The sequence below is a fragment of the Condylura cristata genome, unplaced genomic scaffold, assembly GCF_000260355.1.
Source record: "Condylura cristata isolate star-nosed mole 26May11 unplaced genomic scaffold, ConCri1.0 scaffold00012, whole genome shotgun sequence".
NCBI lineage: Eukaryota > Metazoa > Chordata > Mammalia > Eulipotyphla > Talpidae > Condylura > Condylura cristata.
The window spans coordinates 24,162,620-24,186,673 of record NW_004567113.1 but is presented as its reverse complement, the minus strand read 5'-3'; the positions used below and the strand labels follow the sequence as shown (position 1 = coordinate 24,186,673).

The 24,054-nt window shown below is 32.7% G+C and overlaps 1 protein-coding gene across 4 annotated transcripts in view; it reads right to left on the bottom strand.

Annotated features, from left to right (window-relative positions):
• Positions 1 to 24,054, bottom strand: part of EPHA5 (EPH receptor A5) — a 277,999-nt gene that overhangs the window by 138,908 nt on the left and 115,037 nt on the right. For all 4 annotated transcript variants that reach the window (XM_004681266.2, XM_004681269.2, XM_004681268.2 and 1 more), the window contains exons 4-5: positions 7,345 to 7,500; positions 3,046 to 3,381 (exon numbers count right to left, since the gene is read on the bottom strand). In XM_004681266.2, the coding sequence (XP_004681323.1) occupies positions 3,046 to 3,381; positions 7,345 to 7,500 (492 nt within the window). The remainder of the gene's footprint in view (positions 1 to 3,045; positions 3,382 to 7,344; positions 7,501 to 24,054) is intronic.

Sequence of the window (24,054 nt, the reverse complement as noted above, 5' to 3'; positions counted from 1 at the left end):
TATAATATAGCTGAGAAAATGTTTTTGGTACTATGTAAGTATCCTTAAATTAAACATTTAATCAGTATCCTCAGCAAAAAATCATTGTTTCCTTCCACAGACTGATCAGTTAGAGTTACCTAATCAATTTCAGATCACAGCTCAATGTAAGATTTTTTATCTTGAAAAAATTAATAATTTTTTACTTTGACTTGACTATAATTTTGAATCTTGACAGTTCATACTAATGTTGTACACACATAAGCATCAAAGCAAATTGCAAATTTTGAACTAAGAAATAATTATCAGAAAAAAATGATTCTTAGAGGAAATTGAAACAAAAGAAAAAAATGCTAAAAACTACATAAGGTGGGCCCTCCCTGGTGGTACAATGGGTTAGAGCTTAGCACTGTGAGGCTGTCTGCAGACATTGCAGTGCAAGTTTAATCCTTGGCCAGGGGGACCTCTCCTGACCCACCTGCTGTCCCCCTCAACAGTGTTTTTCATTCAATCTGTCTGTTCTAGATCCTACTCTGCTCTGGTGAATCCTCTACCCTCGCACCTCTGGCCTATATCCCAGTTCCTGTATACATAAGAAAAAACCTAATTGATACAACCTAATTTCTATATTGCTGATATTTGATAAATGTCTAAGTTGCATTAAATCTAAGACTTTTTAGGAGTTACTTGAAGTTAGCAATTTTTGTGGACATTAAGACATAATTGGGCAGCAATGTCAGACATTGAAAAACTATTTTTAGAGTCCTCCCTGGTGGTGCAGCAGGTGAAAGCAGAGCACTAAGAAGCTAAAGCCACTTCTGCATGAGTTCAATCCCTGCCCTCCTGAGGTGATCCACATGGCGTGGCAGACCTCTCCTGACCCGCCCGCTGATCCCCTCAGCAGTGTACTTTGTTAGTCAGCCTGTTCTGCTCTACACTCTGTCTCTGGTGAAGCCTCTCACCGCCCCTACAACTCTGACTTGTACCTCAGTTCTGTATCAATAAATAAATTAATCTTAAAAAAAAAAAAAAAGAAAAACTTTTTTTTTATTTTTGAGTAAGTTTGCAAGAATTCTATAGTATGTATATGTACCCTGAGATGTTAGAAAAAGTGGCAACCAAAAGTCAACAAAATATTTGCTCTAAATAATTTTTTTTCTACATGATAGATTGCCTTGCACAACGGAATCAAAGTTATTGTTTCTTAACACTGGAACACACTTTGCAGCCTACACAGGTCAACAAGTCAAAGACAACTATAGCATATTTTATTAAGCACTTTATTTTTTTAATTCAGCAGTTTCTTTTATCTTGTTCATCAGAGCTATATCATTCAAAAAAAATGAAAGTTATGCAAACTAGAGAATGTTCTTCAAAAGGAATACAACACAGTGATTGTTCCATGTGCTTTAATATATTAATATAAAGACCATATATAGATCAAGTAAGGTGAAAGATGTTGCTTAAGAGGCCTGGAAGCACATGGCTAACAATGGTCTTTTTCTGATGTAGAAGACAGTTCACATTTACTGAATACAATTACATCACAATGCTGTGATAGAAGACTCACATATCCTAGTATTACAGGCAGCCTAATGTATACTGAAGGCAAACTTAATTTTCACTGTTTTATCCACATCTACATCCTTAGCATTTTCATCAATTAAGATTTAAGGAGAACATAAAGGATTCACTGAGGAAAATGACATCCATGTTTATGTTTTCTCTAGCCAAATAAAAAGTGAATAAATTGTGACATACATTGATCATTGAACATAAATAAGAACATTTGTTGTTGAAAATAATGCTTAGTAAGTCTTTAGTAAATTTGCACATCATCTGGGCTACTTTTAAGTGTTTGTCTCAGTTTCATCAGCCAGAAGCAAGTGTGAGCTCAACTGTATGAATTTCATTATCAAAAGATAACTACTTGATTTACCTGACGTATCCAAAGTCATGTTTTGTTTTGTTTTGCTTGGCCAATACTTGATTAACAACAGCATTTTTGAATTAACCCAGACATACACGAGTTACAAAAGTGTACTAAAAATACATGTCAAGTCAAATTCAACTCAGTTACACACACCTTTTTAATTATAAGTACTTCTAGCAAGAGTGTTTTCACCAAAGTCCATCTGAGATACTAATGAGGTGATAAGATTAGGCCCTTGGACTGAAAACTGTGGCCAGGGAATAAAGAAGGAAGATATAACTTTCTGAGTTTTGATGTGTTCATCTTCACTTATTAGATACCTGTTGTTGATAAAAAACAAGTTATAAATCACTCATAGCCTTTGAATGATTCTTGGTACATATAGGTTGAATTATTAATTCAACTACAGTTTATCTTTGGTTTTCACTTTGACAAAATAAAAACAGGGATTCTGTGTTGATTTTAAAAAATATTAATATTTGAGGAGAAAATATAAGGGAATCATAACCAAAACAGAACCATGTCCACTATTCCTGGAAATTACTCCTCAAGAATACCAAGATGTTCATACAGAACATAGATGTATTTTCAAATGGTTGCACATTAGTCCTAGTTGTTTTAATTTTTATAATCAACTTATCAAAGAAAAATCATGATTCCTCTGTTACTACAACATAAATAATAAATTAATATTTCAATCTGCAAAGAAAATTTATCTGCTGTCCCAATGAAATAAACCTATTTTGCAATATGTAAATTGATGAAATTTTTAAGAACTTGAAGGAAATGAAACAGAAAATGAGAAATATGTATACAGTGAAAATTGCATGCTACAAAACTTCAAAACAAATTTTTTTCAAACATAACTGAGCAATAAATACACTTAAATGAAAAAAATAAATTAAAACTTATTCTAATTCTTTCTTTCTGCCCATGGCTATGTGTGCTAAGAAAGCCTTAGCTTTCATTTGTTTAAAACCACAAAGCATTTTGAGATGCATTCTACTTTAAGTCCTAACCCTCTGGCTTAGGGGAAGTTCTCTCACAGATCTTAGTCAATTTCTCCCTCTGTCTTGGAGAAAATTGACAAAGAGTTCACCTAACTTATGTGACTTGTTGGACATCACACTTACCTGCTTGATTTGTGGTTACATTTACAGACACATACTGCCGGGCTCCTGGGCTCAAGTCGGACACTCCATTCACTGCCTCAATCTCAAAGGTATAGTTTGTATGAGCAAGCAGATCCACCATCATGACAGAGGTGTTTTTCAGGCCGATTTGCTGGGGGAGGTACCTGACATGACCGCCACACTCCTCACACACACCTGCATGGGAGTTGCACTTCTTGCATGCAATATAATATGACACATCTTTCCTTCCACCAGTGTCAGCAGGAGGAATCCATTCCAGAAAGACACTAGTTTCATTAACATTTGAGATGGCATTCCGAGGAGCGGAGGGGGGTCCTGGTTTGCAAAGTAAAGTGAGAAAAACATATTTTAAGATAATAAAATTAAGCATCTTTTACCACCCAAATCCCTGGCCAGAGAGGGAAAAAAATAGGATGACAATCAATCATTTAAGTAGGGAGGACACAGGTGTCATTGATTTGATTTGCAGTAATCTTTAAAAATTTTTATTTAGATTTTCAGAGGGAGAAGTGGGGCTTATACCCTATGATTTCTCTCAGCATTGGTATAGCACTAATTCAGTTAAAGCACGTGTTTTGAATTAGTGTATATGTAAATAATCATGGATAAAACAATTTAGGCAAATAAAATGTCACATGAAATTGCATATTTTAAAAAGGTGCAACTCCTTTGCCAAGTCCAAAGATAAATCCTCTGGGAAAGTGAATAGATTACAGCCTCACTGATGCTTGCCTTTAAAACCTAACAAATAAACACCAGCTATCTACTAAACTATGAGCACAGGTGAAAATACATTTTTTAATTGTAGCTCTGGTATTACAACTCTACAATAAATAAATGTAGCCTTAGTTTAGCTCAAAACACAAAATATATCTACCAGATAAATCACTAATCCATATGTTAAAAAAATATTTATATAGTCAAGATCCCAACCTGTAGTAAAACTGCAGTAACTTTATTTTACCTTGATACTGTTTTTCTATTGTGGTTCTGCAAGTAGTGAGTTTTCCTTTGTTGGAAATATAAAATTTATTTTAAAAGTAACTTTCAAAGGCACTACAGTGGGAAGAAAGAAAGTGTTCAGATTTTGAAGGATCAACAGAACCTATTTATATACAAGTAATAATTCCAATTGTGTATAAATTTATGTTTAAAACTAATAACTAAAATGAACTAAAATTAATTACATATAAATTCTAACAAATGCTCTGCTCTGTATAATTGCAGTGATAATACATTACTTGGGTATAGAGGATATATGGGGAATATTGTACCTTTTCCTGAATTCTGTTGCAATCCAAAAAGCTAGTAAAATAAAGCCAAAAAAAAAACCTGCATAATATTTTATGTGCAATTGATTTTTCAGGTATTTAATTCACTTATTAATGTTACATGATGAGATGTTCTCAAAGAGAAAATATATTTACATTTGTCTCAACTTTCCTAAAAGGAAATAAAATGTTTTAGATATCTTACATGGTATGGAATACACTAAGCTTATATTTGAATAGTCCATAAGCATAAATTGAGCTTCTCCGGATAACATAGTTCAGTTAACTTACAACGCATTTCCTAGTCTACACAAAGACTAATCAGTTTCTACTTAACATTTATTAAGTCACAATTAATAAGGAATAAATTTAAAAGTTATAAGAAAACTCCCAGTATTTACAAAATGTCATTTAAATTAAAGGGTCCTATGATTTTTTGACAAAACAGCCCCCACCTTGGTGATATTACTGTTGAACCCTGTGACTTTTTCCACATTACAATCTCACACACTTAAAAATAAAATTCACTTCTAAGTAGAAAAAAATATTTAATATGGAAATTCAGTTAGTATTTTTTACTACAACATAGTTTATTTGATAGTGGAACATTATATAGAAAACATAATTCATATTCAAAATGCCATAGTTTTGTTTCTACAGAAAATGTAAATTACACCTGAAATATACTCAACTCAGATATCAATTTCTGTGCTTTTCTCTGCCACATAAAACTACTAATAGTAAAATTTATCACCTTCCTTGTAAAATGGTTTCTTCCTTTTTCTCTGCATAAGCTATTAACAACCACTCAGTATTTGAGTGAGGCACTTAGGTCTCTTTAAAGTAAAAGAAAAACTCAAACTCAATGAACCCTAAAGTAGACAAAAAAGTGATATGCAGGAAATAAATTTTCTTGTCTCACCAGTACTTACAATGAATGAACTAAGTGCTATGAGAACTAACTTTAAATTAAACATCAGAGTCTTAATTACTGTGATTTTTATTTGTTTTTCTTTTATTTATAGATTTATAAAATACTGTTTTCCAGATTTATTTTTTCTGAATAATATATATGCATGTGTTACAGAAAAAAAAAAGATAGTAAAAAAGGAGGTGAAACCATCAATTTTAATTCCAAAGATCCAAAATGAGAGCAAAATTAAAGATTTTCATGTGAGTAACAATCCAATGAACTGTTTGAGAAAAGCATATATAGCATGTATGGTATTATGAATGCAACTAAAAACAACACAAGTAGTCACAGATTATATCAATATTTTAGAAAAATCTACATGAGTCCCATAGACTTTTTGCAAAGTGAATACAAATCAGCATTCTTTTGAACACAGATATTAGGATTCACACACCCAGAGACAGAGAAAATACAGTTTGCTATGGACTGAAATTCTAATAGAGTTTTAAGCAGTCCTTGCCAATGGAGTTCAGGCTCTCCTGTAATCTCAAACCTAATAAATTTACAAGAAGGAAGTTTCACTTTCATGCTAAGAAGGAGAAAAAGCACAACTTGGGTATAGAGGATATATAAAGCTGTTAATAAAGCTGTTAGAAATTTAAAAAATTAAAAGATAATAAAGCTTAATAAAGCTGTTAGAAATTAAAAAAATTAAAAGATAATTCATGGCATAGTTTTCCTAATTTACTACACTTTTATCCAGTCAAATTTTCACGACTTGTGCTTCCTTTTCTGTGACTAATCTGTATTGTAATCAAAACATCACATTTTATCATAATTTATAGTTTCTATATTAAAATGAAAATTCCCCAAAGTCTATAAAATCATGCCATTTACTCATCTGAAGAGGAATTATTTGTAATAATCACCACATAACCTATAAACTTATCAGTCTTGTGTTAAAAGAATTATCTTTAGTAAAGCTAATTAATATCAATTATCTGAAGATTTATGAAATATACTTCATTGACACTGTCAAATTTAGACACAAATTAATATGAAGTTTCAGCTTGGGTTTTTTATTAGAGTAACTGTATGTTATACTTCAAAATATTTATCATTTTTTAGAATAATGTAACTTACTGGAATCTAAAATAGTAAGACAGATCATGAAAATTGAATATTATGAGGAGAGAGAGTCAATTTTTGTTCCTTTCATTTTGTTGTCATTATTATTATTATTATTGTTATTATTATTATTTAAAAATTTTATAGAAACCATGATTGTGGAAAAACTGAAAGTATGGCCATCAAGCAGACAAATCTGTCAATTTGTTTTCTTCTGAAATTTATGTCAAGCACAAGAAAAACAATAGCACTAAAACAATGAAAAATATGGACAATTATGGATACATTCACTGCAAATGTTGGAATTAATTGTTTGGTATTCATCTACTCTAATTATATAGTGATCTGATCACATAATTAATAGTAGGAAAGGACACACTAATAAAATACATGACAATTGCTTGATAGTCCTAACCAAAATAAAATGCCCTTGTATTTTCTTATGAAACCTGATTTGGTAAATTCTCCCCTCATCCTCAGCTCTTTATGTTTTTGTAGTGTTTCTTCTTTTATAAGTAACCTTCTCATTGACCTTTTGCAGCTTAGTAAGGCAAATTAGAACAAGGCAATAGACCACATTTACAGAATGTTTATGTGATCAGAGGGCTGGCTTGGAAGAAGAAGAGAAATGATTTGCCATGAACAGGAAAATGGATTTATCAAAATCATGTTTCACTACAGTAAACACTAAAATAAATCACAAAATAAAAGAAAAAAAAATGTATTTGTATCTGTGGTGCTGAATGTGAAATTAGGATAGTTGAATGTTTCTGACAGTGAGTAAAAAAAAATTCTAAGTTTTCAATGCTTACTCAAGGAGTTTAAAGTTTGGTAAAAAACTATCTTGGAAGATTAAACTTTATGCCTGTTTTATGGGAAATGGTAATAAATTGTAACAGGCTCCATCATGCTCTTTCTTCAAACTGGTGAAAGTTAGCATCACCAAATATTCATGGGTTTCCTTACTTGTGCATGCCATTGTGGGTGGATCAGACTCCCTCCTGAAATAATCCTTTTCACAGACACAAGAGGTTGAAGCTTCCTCATGGGTATAACTGTGAGGTGGACATTTGCTGCAGCTCTGGCTGTGAGGTGAGGCTTTGAAGAACCCAGGTCTGCACACTGTCAAAAGAAATAAGAGACTAAGCTTTTCCCTGGAACAGATGTGGGGTTTGTTTTGTGAATAATGTCATTATTTTGACTAGCATACACAGATTACATATAACACAATCTTGGCATAAATTTCCAAATCTTTCATAAGCTTCTGAATCATAAATACTATTCATTCAGATAATCAAATATTTAAGTATTTAAATATTTTTGGAAAGTATATAATTTTAATGACTTTAGGCCACAGGAGCTTATAAGAAATTATATTTATGAAAGGCAAATACTTATATATATTTAAAACTGATGCAGTGGTATAATTTTAATTTACTCTGTTATTAATACAAATTATGTTAAAAAATACAAATTCTCCATTTGCTTAAAGGATGGTATGGGAAACTGCTAAAAATTTTGTTATTGAGTTTATAAAAATACTACATGGTAGGTGTTAAAAGTTCATAAATTTTGTTAGATGGGGAGAAGAATGAATTAACTAGTATATCATTCACTTATTGATTTTAGGACGAGTCTAAATTTAGATGTTTATTTTACACGTTAATCCATTTGAGAACTTTTTTTGATTCAACATGCAGCTATTCTAATATCAATATTACTTAAACTATGCATAAATAATACTTACACTATACATAAGTAATACTTAACCTATAAGGTATAAAATATGTGTCTTAATGAAGTTTGTTTTAACAATATTTATCACAGTGTTTGACCAAGTAAGATGTTATAAAATGTGAGTACATGAATGAATAAATGACATGGTATGAAGATTGTAAGTGAAATATTTCAAATCACATAAAGGAAATGTTACTTGACCAGCAACATTTTTAAGTTGCTGGTCAGGTAAGTGTTTCTTACTCTCTTGTTAATGATTAATAAAACCAAACTTCTATTGAAGTCCAAACGTCCACTACAGGTCAACTAAGGACCACAGAACTGACAGTTTGTTGAATATTTAGGGTTCACACTAATCACTTTTAAATATATATTTTTTATTTTCAAAATCCACTATATAAATTTAACAGCATTTACTGAAGCATCAATGAACATTTGCTAAGTTCAAAGATGACCTTGTACTTCAAGAGAAATTTTTGACAGACATAATGACTTAGATCTAATTTTCATGTGCAATAACTGATCTGGGGTTTTAGTAATCCATGCTAAAGCTTCCTGCCATCACCATGAATAATCAGGAATTGACAAAAATGAGAGGTACTTTTTCAGAAGATCTAATTATAGTGATAGTAAAGCCTTAATGCTCTTATAAAATTCAGAGAGAATGTGAAAGTATTTGAAAGATAAGACAAGCTTTTTGATAGTATTAGGGACATTCTTGTAGTTAAATGATTAGGGAAAGATTTAAAATATCATTTTTCTTATAATAGGATTGCTGTAGCAGCCAATATCATTCTTAGGTAAGTTATCCAATTTTTCTTCTTTATCCCTTTCAGTAAAACCATTTTGACTTTAAACACTATTAACTTTCAAAGACATGAAGTGTCAGTCCACACATTCTGTATATTTGGAAATCAATTATCTTTCAAGAAACACAAGTCATTTAGTTTCTTTTTTAGAGTTATTTCTAACTAAAAACTGTATATGGTGTCATGTATATGACACTGCTATCTGACCCTACACGGGAGCTCCTCAAGAAGTAAATAACATAACTGTAAATAAAAAATAAAGTTACTCTTCATTCAGTAGTTCATCAAAATGTTTTTAGTAGGTGTGGTGGGCCAGCAATTTTGCTTGATACTAGGTTACAGAGGTAAACAAAGTTGACATGGCCCTGGCTTCTTAAAGGTATTGCATAAATACATGTAAATGTGATTATGCTGGGAAAGTGAAAGGTCGTAGGAGTGAACATCTATAGCTAATTCAGACTGAAACGTCAAAGAAGACCCCTCAAATAGCAGAGTTTCTTTTGTGAGGTTAAAAAATTAAGAAAATGATCCAATTTGTTTAGGAGTTCACCAGGAAAAAATCATTGTAAAGGGCAAAAAATGATGGTACACAGAGAGGGAGAGTAACAACAATAAAAACCTGATTAATGGGTATAGCTATTTCCTATATCTACAAGCAAAATTAATATTCATCATTTTATTGTTTGGAGAAAAAGTCAGAAGTCTATGGTTTTGAAAAATAACAATGGAAAAGTGTGTGAAAGTGGAAATTTGTGAATGGATGCTATCAAAAAAGGTTAACATTTATTTATTAATAAGCTACATCTCATCTTCTCTAAATTAGAAAATATCCAAGTACCCCCTTAGAGTTTTCTTTCATCATAAACAAAGATAATTTTTTTCTGTACAAACTGAATAAATCTAATCACCAACTTATTTGCTTTGTTTCATATTAAATGTGATGAAAAAGTAAGTATATTTTCAAAATATCATGAAATAGCCATATATCAGCCTTTACTGTTTTACTTCATTCCTAAATGCTTTAGTCTAAGTGTGTTACTGAACATTTATGTCAATATAAATGTTATTACTTTGACAAGCAGGTTATGAAGTTTGAATATAAGTTGAATGATTCCTCTTGTAACCAAAAGAAAAGTTTATATAGTATGTATTTGATTTGAATATCCGTCACTTTTAGAATCAGGCAATGAAATCTGCATTGGTTAATTTAGTCATAAAATCAATCCAGTTATGAATCATAGCTGAATGAACTTCAGTTGATAGAATAAAACTTCCATTAAGGGACAAAAGTTTCTAAGACAATATTTAATATAAAAGCATATGCAAGGCCTCTCAGGGTCTTGACTGACCAGTTAAGTTAAAAAACTTCAGTCTTCAATTACAACTATTTTCCCTGAGCATGGCATATTGCATCTCTTTACTCAGATAGTAATACTTTATAACAAAGTTATATATTCTTTGACATACTGAAAAGCACACCTTATATGTACAATTTTGGAATAAAAAATAAGCCATTATATGCAGAACGAATGAACTGGTGAGTATATTTCCTCTTTTAAAATCAACTAATAGCTATAACAAAAGGAAAACTTCTTCAGTCCTGCCAGAGAATTACTATCCAGACTGGTTATAACTTAAGTTAAACATAACAGTAATTCTTTGAAAGGCATATACATTTATATATATGTATATTTGATCTATAGTTTACTTTAAAACTAAAGAAATACTGTTTTTTATTTTTTAACATACTAGTATATTTTTACATCACTTTGTGCCTTTTTCCATCTCAGTTGTAATTCCCATGGGCTTCCCATCACCAAATCACCCATGTGCCATCAACATAGTCTAGTGCATTACCTCCACCTTCCTCCCCCCATTTTTTTTTTATTCCATTTCCCACTCTGCCCTCATAAAAAGTCTCTGGTATATAGTTATTCATTATTATTTCCCCCTGGCCATTTATGCTCCTGCTATGAGTGAAACTAGCCAGTATTTTTCTTTTATTCTTTCTGGAAAATTAAAGAAATACTTTTAAAATGTCCTTTAAATAGTTTAAAAATGTCATTTAAAATACTTTTAAAATGATTTGAGACTCTTTACTTAGATTACATGATACAGCACCATTTTAGCAGTGACCGCCAATGCAATGAAGGAAACACAGAGAACACCTAAGGCATATATTCTAAATCCATTTTGTCTGAATTGTAAACTGAGAATTAAAATGAATCAAGCCATTTTGCATCTGCTTAGTCTATATGAAATGTTGATCCTTTGAAATGAAAGTCTGTGAATTAGTAAAATCAAACGGTTAATGCATTTCAGTTGACAAAAAACAGTCATCTGTTTGCTCCTAATTTTCAGTGTTCAAGGCCTTCTGGGCCTCAAATTAAGTAGTATCACATATCAACATTAGTGGTATAACTCTTTATTCACAGTACAGGGAATACATGCCCCAAATCACTTGGTAAAGTCTGTCTTTAATAATATATCTTATTAATAACTTTTTACTCAAGTATTCCCTAGGATATATTTCAGGATATCATATATTGTATTATATTTAATTGCATATATTAAATTCACACTATCAAGCATTAATCTAATGAGGTAGCATATTTAGTGTTGCATAAAACAGAAAGAAATCCAGAGAAGGCTGCATCAGAAAGACTGAAGAAAGGTGTGTTAAGAGAAGGAGACAGATGAGTATTGGGTAACAGCTCATGCAGGTCATTCAAATAGAAATGTGAACTGTGTGGCTGGGTAGATAATAATAGAATTGAAAAAAGTCTATGCTAGAGTTAGAGTGTTTAAGTCATGGCAATGAATAAAATCTATGCAGGGATGAATGTTTATGGAGAAAAGATGACCCTCTATATTCAATATCCAAACACAAATTCCAGACACTGTTGGTTGTCTTTGACCAAGAACCTCAAAGTATAATTCTAAAGTTTTTATTTACTAATTATTATGACTACAGTTTTCTGAATATTTTTCAACAAGTACCTTTTTCATTTCCTTTCTCCATTCAACACTCTTCAAGAAACCTAGGAGGCAAACAACATCACCTTCATAGTACACTGAAGACAAATGTACTCCTGAAATGAAATATGATCAACAGTAAAGTTTGGCGTCAACCCATTTATGGTCGAAGAGAAGTTTGTATTCCAACCTGCTTCTACATTTGTTTTATCTTTGGAAGGATTCTGCCTCTCCTAGAGTCTTCTTACTTGGAAGACACTCAAGTCTACTTTCTCTCCCCATCTGTCCTTTTAGATTTCTGAAGGAAATTCCACACTCTATTGGAAGAAGTGTTGCTTAGCATTGTAACATCATAAATTTTTTTAAGATTTTTTTTATTTATTCATACAGAACTGGAGTATAGGCCAGAGATGCGAAGGGTGAGAGGATTCACCATAGACAGAGTGGGGAGCAGAACAGGCAGATCGAGGAAGAACACTGCTGAGGGGAGCAGCAGGAGGGTCAGGAGAGGTCTGCCTCGCCATGTGGATCTCCTCTGGGGCAGGTGGGGATTGAACTCATGCGGAAGTGACTTAAGTTTCTTAGTCACTTTAACCCACTGCACCACGAGGGAGGGCCACATCATATATATATATTTTTTTAAGATGTATTTATTTGTGCATACAGAACTGGGATACAGGACAGAGACTCAGGGGTGGCGAAAGACTTCACCAGCAGAACAGGCAGATCGACGAAGGACATTGCTGAGGGGAGCAGCGGGCAGGTCAGGAGAGGTCTGCCAGCCATGTGGTCACCTCCAGGGCAGGCGGGAATCGAACTCATGCGGCAGTGGTTTCAGCTTCTTTGTGCAATGCTTTAACCCGCTGCGCCAACAGGGAGAACCACATCATAATTTTTAATCAAAGACAATCAATACCAAATAATACCTGAAATTGGGAATTTTTTTACTTTTTTGCTTTAATATTCCAGGTCATGACATTTTTATCAAAAACGCTTGTGAAAATCAATAGAACAAAATTTTAAAAATCATATTTTGGGAAGTAGACATATGTCACCGTTCATAAAACTTTTATTAAAAACACTAAATCCATCATTAATAGTGATTATTGTTAAGAATACTTCACATATCATTAGACATGGCATTGTCAGTGGTAGGTGAATACATACAGAAAATAAAGAAAAAATTCACGGACTATATTAATTTTAATAAACATCTTGCATATAAAGATGATGGTGATTTTCAATGACATATAAACATCAACTACTATATTATGAACATGAAATACACTTAACTTTTTCAAAATTTACCCTATATGTGAACATTAAAAATTAGTCTGCTGGCAAAATTTAGAGGAAATAAAAACCTTATTTTTCAAAAGCCAGATATGTTATGGTTTAATATACTGAGAGTCTTCAGTCTTATGATCAAACATGCCATGCAGATTTGATTCTGAGCCTGCAGAGAAAGAGAGATTCTCAAATTATGATGTGGTTTAGACAATTGGAGTAATTTGTGGTTAGGAAATATGGCATTTGGGAGAACTTATTTTGATAATTCATGTCATGTCTATTTACTACATCACATTTTAGGAGCCTAATCTAAAGTAATAAGAAATTATAAATGTTGTTCTTAAGAAACAGCTAAATATTCTTGATAGATTTTATTTTTGTAAGCAGACAAATTGTAAGAGTTTTCTATTTTATAACCTTTTCCTTAGATAGGCTGTTTATCTCAAGCTGAAAATGAAATCATTCCAAATTCTGTTAATCAAATTTTATAGTGTACACTTTTACATGAGGCTTTCAAATAATTCCAAATCTTTCACATTTTTCTGTTTGTTTCCTTGAAGGTAATGGAAACCATGCTTACAAACAGACATGAAACTCAATAACTGTTACACCATTTAAAAAGATATCCCAATTATAAATTTTCATCTACATTTTTTTTAAAGATTTGTTTATTTATGCGTACAGAACTGGGGTACAGGCCCGAGGTGTGGTAGGTGAGATGATTCACCAGAGACAAGAGTAGGAAGCAGAACAGGCAGATCTACAGAAATACGCAGCTGAGGGAATAGCAGGTGGGTCAGGAGAAGTCTGCCATGATGCCATGTGGGTCAGCTCCCTGGCGGGGATCAAACTCTGCTGCAGTAGCTTCTGAGGGCTTCATAATTGCACCACCAGGGAAAGCCCTGGTCTAGATTTTTAAATCATTTCATCTGTATTATCATTGTATCAAGAGAAATCAAAGATTCAGTGGGGATCCACTGTTATACTTATCTATATAATATATGTTAATACTTGACATTTATTGAGTGCCTACTATACACCAGGTCTTGCTGTGTTTTACACAGATCATCACACTCTACGTGTATTTTCCCCCCTTGCCTCAGAATTTTCTCTAGATAGCTCTCACATCTCTCTCTTTCATAACTCCTAAGAAACTATGGTTATGATTCTTGGCCTACACCAAAATATTTGTGGTAACAAATGCATGACTATCTCGTGATGTCAGCACTGTCTGTGCAATATCCATTATCTTTTTTCCCTAACCTCCAGTAAGAGGGCTTCTATATGGGTTAGCTGTCCCTCCTAGTCTACATTGTGGTTTTCAGCTCATTCTCCATGTGCCAGATTTTCTGCATGGCTGTTGCAAGATCTCCCATGGTATTTTTGTTTTAACCTTTTCTTACTGATTGGTGAAAACATGTAAATTCTACTCTCAGCTAATTTGTTATTTAATACAATATTATTAAGTAGTGCTACCATGTGATCATTGACAGTAAAAGCAAAAGATGAGACCTGAAATGTAAAACATACTTGTTTTACATCCTAATCATGTCTATATTTCCCTCCAATATTTATACTTCACTTGTTGTCTAAGTTTCTTTCCAAATTAAAGAAAGCTGACCTTGTAAACTAATCTTAATAGAGATGTCAAGCACAAGATATTCTGGTCTTAATCATTTGAGAGTTGCTGTTGCTTAGTTTTTGACCAATAATGTCAGAAAAGTAAACATTTTCCCTCACTCTTCTTTATGTAATCCTTCTACCATTCCCACCCTGACTAATTCATTTCCCACTGTCTTCCATAATAAACATGCTATAAAGTACTAGCCTGCAGCAAGCTCAGCAGCAGCTGTTCAGCCCACTGTCTGTGTTTCTCAGAGTTAAAACTTCCAGAGCATGATTTGTGCAGTTGATTTTGAAAATCATTATGTAACTTAATCTTAGTCCATCTAAAAATTCTTTTCATTAACAAATATTCACAACTCTCAAAACAGACATCTATGGAACTTAAACCAGAAAATGTCTAAGATTTCTCTAACCAATTTAAATATGCTAAGGGTACTAAAATTTCTGAGATCTTTCTTAGCGTTGACTCTAATGTGGTTTGTATCTTTCAAGAGGGTTATGGTTTTTTATGTCCATTTATTTAAGAATAGTGTAAGGTAGAAATGTTTTGATCCCCCTCTGGTCTGCTGGGTTCTTCTAGATAAATGAAATTGTAAATAAAGTACATTAATATGTTATGTCAATAATTTAATCTACTTACTCAAAGTCATCACCTTCTTAGACTTTTTTTTAAGGTTTTTATTTTTTTACTTATTTACACATACAAGAACTGGGATGTAGACCAGCAGTGTGGAGGGTGGGGTGAGAGGATTCACCAGAGACAGAGTGAGGAGCAGAACAAACAGACCTACTGAAATATACTGTTGAGGAGAAGCAGTGGGTGAGACAGGAGAGGTCTGCTACTCCTTGCCCAGGGATTAAACTTTGGCAGCAGTGGCTAGCAATAGCTTGATAGCACTGAGACTTTGACCCCTGTGCCATCAGGGAGGTCCACCTCCTTATACTTTTATCTTCATTTTCATCTTTGCATGAAAAAATTGTATTTAAATATAATTGAAAAGAAATTGATCCTGCTATTAAAAACTCCATCAAATTATCTATCAAAATTACAATTTGATTCTTTAATATCAATGACCTGAACACTATGATAAATGAAGAGTAAGTTTAAAATGTTCATCCAATTTATATTTATATATATATTACAGAAACCTCCATGCTTCCATATGCATAATGAAGTAAGATTTTTAGCATAACAGAATCAGAAAAGTCACTGGATGAATTGATGAGTGCTGTGCAGTTGTTCATATCACACTGCTGTGACCTTCCCACCATGCTTTACTCACACAGATTGTGTGATTTGTCCTTTATTGACTCCTAACTTCTTGCCTCTTCATCCAGTTCACTGCAGTTGAAATTCAATGTAATTTATGCAACAATCTAAATAAAGTGGTCTCTCATTACACATTTTAAGTCACCAACTGTTAGCCATGCTCTGAGAATCCAAGGCATATGAAGGGTGTCTAAAAGCAAAATCAGCAAAAAGAGGCAACACATCACAGGTGACTGGTAATTTAGGAATAGCTAGTGAAATTAATTTTGTTCATGCTCTGTCTCTGCTATTCTTAATATTCAATCACAGATAACCTGAATTTCAACTATTACAATATATATAATTGAAATATAAATTTATTCTAGTATATAAAATATTGTACAGTATAAAATACAATAGGTTATATTAGGTAATATTATATTACATGTTGCCAGGAGCTCACAAAAATTATAAATGTTACATAAAGCAAATTTAAACAATTTTCCTTTTTCCATGGTTCTTCATGAAAAAATAAATTTTTAAAAAAGATTGATTTATTTATGCATACAGAACTGGGGTACAGGCTAGAGGTACAGGGGTGGTGAGAGGATTTACCAGAGACAGAGTAGAGTGCAGAACAGGAAGATTGAGAGACAGGAGAAGTCTGCTGTGTCATGTGGGTCACCTCCATGGCCAGGGATTGATCTTGTGCTGAAGCAGCTGGGGGCTAGCTTCACAGTGTTGTGCTTTAACCCATTCATGCTAAATAATTTCTAATATTCCACAGATTGCTTCACTTAGATGGTACATTGAAGAACAAAATACGGAAACAATGATTAATGGTACTTCATTACTTGGCTTGCTACTTCAACTGTTTGTGCTATGATAATAGACGGGAGGGGTCTGTTTAATTATCTTATGTTTCTTTGCTTGTCAGACTTCATAAACAGTATGTGACCAGATATCCAGGTAGCTGGAATAAAAGAAACACCTGAAGAGAAACAAAGTTGTTTTGCCACGTGATGAAAAGCCTATTTTATAACCAGAGGTGAAAAATGGGAAAACAATTTAAATTAAGGTTGCAAATCTAATTGTGTAAGTATTTCCTTTCATGAAATTGTTTGGATATCAGAAATCAGGAGCCATCAATGTGAAATAGAGGCTTCACATAGATAATAAAATGTACATTCCAAATAGCTTTGGTGAATTTTCAGATTCCTCTTGATGTTTCTCTTTCTTTTTTATTTTTAGCTTTTTTCAGTTACTTCTAGGCCCTCCTGAGAAAAATAAAACTACTGACTAAGAGATTCCAATACATAGGATGCCTACAGGCAAGATTCAATTTCAAAAGAGTCTTTTTCTAACCTAGGAAGAGAAGTCCTGGATGCTCCACTTTCATATCACAAGAGTGAAGGTTTTTAAGACAGGGTCACAAAAACTCTATTGAAAATGTAGATGTAAATATCAAAATATGAATTGTCTCGGAATAATTTAAAATTTTTGACTAGAATAATAACCCGATCTCTCCTTCCAAAGAATGTCATAAATGTATGCAAAAATTGTCCTGCTTTCTATATTACTTTCACTATATTTTCTTTTTCACTAGATTTGTGAATGGCCAAAGTCATCAAGGATTTCTATCAAACAATCTGAGTGAGGTTTTCATAGAGAATTTAGAGTTGTGTAATTGAAATCTATAAAGATACATTTTTTTTTGAAAATTAAAATATCTTGAAAGTGACTGAGTCAAAGGAGAGGGAATCTAAACGCCAAATTTATTAAGCTAAAATAGATATTTGCCTTGTTTACCTAATCAGAGATGACTTGTTAGACAAATATGTGATTCTTTCAAATTGGTGACACACAATATCTTATAACATTGCTTTACTTTTATACCCTAACAAACATAATTCTATGCTATTTTTTTGTCAGGCCACCTTTATATCTCAACACATTACTGAATTTCATAATCAAATATGTGTGTCCATATTTTCTCAAAGCATAAAGTCCTAAAAAAACTCTATCATGTATTTTTCCATATACCTGCTAAAGCCAGTAGAATTTAATAACTAAAGTATTATAATACTTTCAGTTGCCTAGATAGCACACTTTATGATTTTTATAAGTGAGTGATTTTAATAAGCTTAATTTAAATAAAATCCTGGTAATTTTCCATATCGAAGAAGACATTTTACATACACACACCAATATTTTCCCCAAGTAAAGGAACAGATTGTACAGCAGCTGAAACACTGCATATATAAGTAAATATGACAGATCTACTAGCTGTTCCTATAACCCAAAGGAGAGTTCCCTGAATTTTTATGTTGAAAATTGTCTAATCCTTCAAAGTAAGAACTACTTTGCTCCACTATATCATTAAAAAGTCACATCTTTTTGTGTAGCAGTGACTGGTGTTTATTCCTCTCTTAAAAATATCTGCCATGCCCTGTCATCATCTAAGTTCAATGTAGAGTCCTCTAGTATGTTTCCTCTGCTTTAAGGAGAGCTTATATTTGAAGGTAGTAGAAGATTTTTTAAATTTATAATTATGCAATATTTTATCTACTAAAAGACTGTTAGCTAGATATTCTTTGGAACTGCTTTATTAATGATGTGGCATTTGACAAATCAGATTATGATTTATTTTAATAGTCACTTTTATGACTGGCTGTAAAAATGAAACTAATATAATAACACTTTTTCATTCATTCATAAGTCTGATTATGGAACAGGCTATGGAATGATAATAATACAATGTAAAAAAGACAGATTTTAAATTTTATCATGACTTTAAGAGAAAGCTTTCCATATTTTAGGCTAAAATATTTTAATATATTTCTTCTCTTGTTTAGAGTGGTTATCAATCTGTTTGCTACAAGTCTCCTCCGGCTCTTAAACTGTACTGATATGCATCTGCGACCCATTTAAGTAACCCACTACACTCTTTGGAATCATTGAAAAGCTATTTACAATACTCTAAAGAACAGTGATTTCTGCCTTAAAATGTTCACATTTCACTGTACAGACTTTCTCAAATGAAAATATATATATATATATATATATATATACACAAAACACAGTGACCTTACTAAAACATATAGACTCATCATTTTCTCAGAGAACCACTCCAGCATGAATAAACCATGAATATACCAAGGTAAGAAAAAGAAAAGAATAATCAAAGTTACAAGATACAAACGTCTTCATTTCTTTACTTCATACAAGTACTATATTCCTTTGTATTCAATATCTGTTCTGTATCTTTCTGGAACTAAACAAAGATGTTTTGAAAATCTATTTGTAGCTGGCTACACTCATAGGCACTGGGGATATAGAGATGACTAAGAGTCCCTTAATAGATTATGCCAGTTTTAGGGAAAATTACCCTCTGAGAATTTTGTTTTCTTATATAAAATAGAGTATAATGCTACTATCATCCCATTTTATTTTTGTAATGAACCATGCTTGTATATAGCCTAATAGTTGTCACATAGCATTTCGCTGATGATAGGTCTTACTATTTTTCATTCAGCAAACATTGGTGATCTAAAAAATTGTTGCAAAATTTGAGATGGTTTTGAGGTCATTATGTGTATTATATATATAAAGAGAAACAGAACTGTAAATGTCTCAGATATATGAGGACATGTCATGCTGTATGACTGTTCTAAGTGCCTGGACCATGAAGAACAATATAATACACACTCTCAAGGGGTTCAGTTTTAATGCCATTTTACTCTGGGTATATTAAATGGCAGGAAGGGCAATGGAATTAAAGTAACATATCTATTATAGTTCTTTTTTTTTAAGATTGATTTATTTATGCATACAATTGATGTACAGGGGCGGTGAGAGGATTCACCAGAGACAGAGTGGGGAGCAGAATAGGCAGACTGACGAAGTACGCTGCTTAGGGAAGCAGTGTGCGAGACAAGAGAGGTCTGCTGTGCAATGTGGGTCACCTCCCGAGCCAGGGATCTATCTCAGACTGAGGTGCCTGCGGCCAGAGATAAAGTATTTCATAAGTTATTTCTTATATAATAAAAGATATCTGCGTTCTGATGTTTACTAATGCAATTATAAGTAGAGGGATGCTGATAAGAATTACACATTTGTAAAATATTAGGTGCTCAGCCAGAACACCACAGGAAGAATGAAGAGTTTCCAAATTTAGCCTATTTAATTTAAAATTGGGTATAGAAAAGTATGTCCTTTGATTTGTGAAAATAAAAAATCTTATATTTTAATTAAAAAATCGATTTACCAATTTATTTATAGACTTTTAAGAAGCACAGTTAAATTGCTTCCTCCTACCCTCCTTCTATTCTTAAGCAGACAACGATGTCTTTGTTTTTTCTTTATCCCTTAAAAATACGGTCAGAAATTCAATCTGTACAGGCATGTACTCATAAACCTATCTTTCAAGATTTAATTCAAGAATTCTCAGAGGGAAATAAATAGTTCAAGAAGCCAGTGATCTACATACTATATGCATGTCAAAAATATTAATTTCCTTTTATTTCATAGTATTTTTTCCATGTTTGGTTGCATCTGAATTCTAATTCTGTTCACATTCAGCTATTTGTAAGAAAGTAGCCTGAAGCAGGCAGCAAAAGTTGAGCACTAAATCGAGCACGTAAATCACTTCTTCCCCAGTTCCTTAGCCGATTTAAAGAGCATCCTGGCACTAATGCTTGGAAATAATACACTGTCGAGCCCAACACAGCAGAGAAACTCTGCTTCAAATTATAGGACAGTTCTGGTGACCATGCAATTATAATTAACTTCCTGCCCATAAAGTCAGTGATAAAGTCATGTGAGCGATGGGTCTGGGAAAAGTATTCAGGTAATGTAAAAGCAATATCTGAGTCTTTAGTGTTCAAAATCTACTTTAAATTTAAAAATCTCATAACTTAAAAAAATAGTTCCATGGTGAACATTCATATTTCTATTAAAACATTTAAGTCATAAGACATAATAAAAGCCACAGAAGAATATCTAACACATAACAGGTGCTGAAGAAATGTTTATAAAAAGAAGCGATACGCACATTTTCAGAAATTCATTCTAATCCCAATCATTTGTACAATGTTTGAAATAATTCATCAAAGCATTATTTTTTGTCCAATCAGGTTTATGTAAAATAATAACTACTGATGTATCAACACCAATACATTCCCTTCCTTTGAAGTTTTTAAACATATATGTGGTGTATATATGCACATATTGTTAGATTTGTATGTGCGTGCATACATAAATATATATACAAATGTATATTATCCATGGACATACAGAATACAACACATCACACTATGCATATCACTGAAATAGATAACAATAGAGAAGATTGTTATATAAGCTAGATATAAATGCAGCATAAATTTGAAACATTTTTCATTAAATTAGAGAAATCCAACCTAAAATGAGAGACTGTTTAGGATAATAGCTGATCTCATTACAGAAAGATAAAAGGGGATCAGCCAAATTCTAAATGTCAGACATCCCACAGCTTTCTTAAATATTTGACTTTATATAACTTGCCTATGCTGTATTACCAATCACAACGTGTAATACAATTATGGTGAAGAATATTGGCTCGCTAATTACTAAACATTTCCCCCTTTTTTAAGCAACTAATTATATATATATATAGAAAGTGAAAATATACCGGTTATAATGCCACATATATCAGACCTCCCCATAAAATCAAAGTCGGAGAAATTTGTAATATGATGTAAGCAGAAGTTGTATGTTGCTTTCAGGGAAGTGATCTAAAGAGTGCTGATTTAACTGTGAGACATGCTTTCTTTTCTTTGAATTTTTTTTCTCATTTTTCTTTCTGGACTGTGAATTTCACAGTTGTCAATCCAGAGGTTATCTAAGACTAGGCCAGGAAGTTGTTTAAAATGAAAGCTAAACATGTAGTATGGCATTGTCAAATTTCATAGTGGTGAAATGTGAAATAATTTCCCCCATTTTTCCTTTTCCTTCACAGCACTTATCACAAGTCACAAGGATATGTGTGTGGGTTTAATCTTTTTCCTCACTGTAGCCTGTAAAACTGAAGAAAAGTAAATACAAGTAATTGACACAATAAAATTAATAAAAATACATTGGACAAACAAATGAATAACTCATTAACAAAGTTACTGATGTTATCCTTAAAATTCTGCATGAATTAAGTATTTCATTTTCAGAAAGTAGGCAAACTTTCATATATTTTCAGATGATTATCAATTAGCAGTGGAACTGAATGAGATTTTTTAATTTCCCATGAAATGATGAAACTCCTTAAAGATACTTAAACTACCATCATTCTCCATTTGAAGAAAATTTATTTAAATATTTTCTTGTTAATGATATTTTACTAAGATTCTCATCTCTAGGCTAGTTAGATATGCTAGAGATAATTCAGTTACCAAGTTTTCTTAAATATGGAGCTTTTTTTATTTTTTCTTTTAAAGATTTTATCTATTTTTGCATAGAATAACTGGGGTACAGGCCACATGTACAGGGGTTGAGAAGATTCACCAATGATAGGGTGAAGAACAGAACAACCAAATCAACTGAAATACACTATACACTGCTGAGGGGAGCAGCAGGCAAGACGGGAGAGGTCTGCTGTGCCATGTGGGTAGGCTCTGTGGCCAAGAATCAAACTCTGGCTGTGGTGGTGGGCCTCTGCATTGTGGCACTGAGCCTATACCCATAAGTCATAAGGGACACTCTGAATTTTTTTTAGTTTATTTTATTTAAGTAATATTATTCTACAGCACTGTATGTGACTCAAAGTTGTAGGATCACACCTCTTCAGATTTATGTCACCAACCATACCCTCTACCAGTGCACCTCTACCAAAGTTCTCCACCCATTTTCTTTGGATCCCTCTACACATTGCTGTCCACTCTACCCAATACCCTCTAGTCATATTAAGTTTACCTACATATTTCTAGAGTTTGTTACTGGTGTAGTCTTTACTGAGACTTTGTTTCTCTGTATTCCACATATAAGCAAAATCATGCAATATTTGCTTTTCTCCTACTGACTTATTTATTTGGCCAAAGCCCCTCTAGTTCCTTCCATATTGTTGCAAATGCCTGCAATATGATCTCCAACTCTTTCCTATGATAGCCACAAAGGGCAGGTGGTTGGTGTGACCTGGGCCCAACGTGTTTTGTGAGAGACTACCAGGGTACTCAGTTAGCATCGCCTTCTTAACGAACGAAGGACATCCTTACAGCTTATCTTTTGTGCTGAGAGTCAGGAGTAGTATCCATCTCTTGCCAGTGCCCTCTCTTGGGCTTTCCCTGAAACTCCCAATTTGTTACTGCTGGAGAGTAAAGGAATTTTGGAGAGAAGATCTGAAATAGCAAGATGTTTTCATAAAATAATAGACCAATGCTAAGTAGTTTTACACTAATTTTTAGTTTTATACTTTCATATTAACTCCTTCATTTTAAAATTCCTCTTCAGAGTAAGACCAAAAAAAAAAGGAATTGCCTTTCCTGAAAAAGAAAGAGAAAACAAGGAAACCCTTAATACTTACTACTTTAGTACATCTCAGTTGTGCAGTACAGATTATCAATTATAGTTAGCATGCTATATATTATATCCTCAGAACTTACTCATTCATAATTCATTGATTTTTACCAACTTCTATTTTTATCACCCCAAAGTTGCAACCACACATTTACTGGTTCTGTAAGTGCAACTTTTGTTTTTATTTGTTTATTTTAGAATCCACATGTAAATGATATCATACTGTAACTGTCTCCTTTCACTTAACATAATCGCCTCTGTCAATCAATGCTGTGCATGGCCTAATTCTTTTTTAAGGCTATGTAATATTCTACTGTGTGTATTTTCTTTATCCATTCATTTATTGACAGACACTTAGGTTGTTTCCATAATGTGGCTATCAAAAACAATGCTATGGTGAACATGGGAGTATACGAAGTTCCAGGATTGCTGGAAGATATATATATA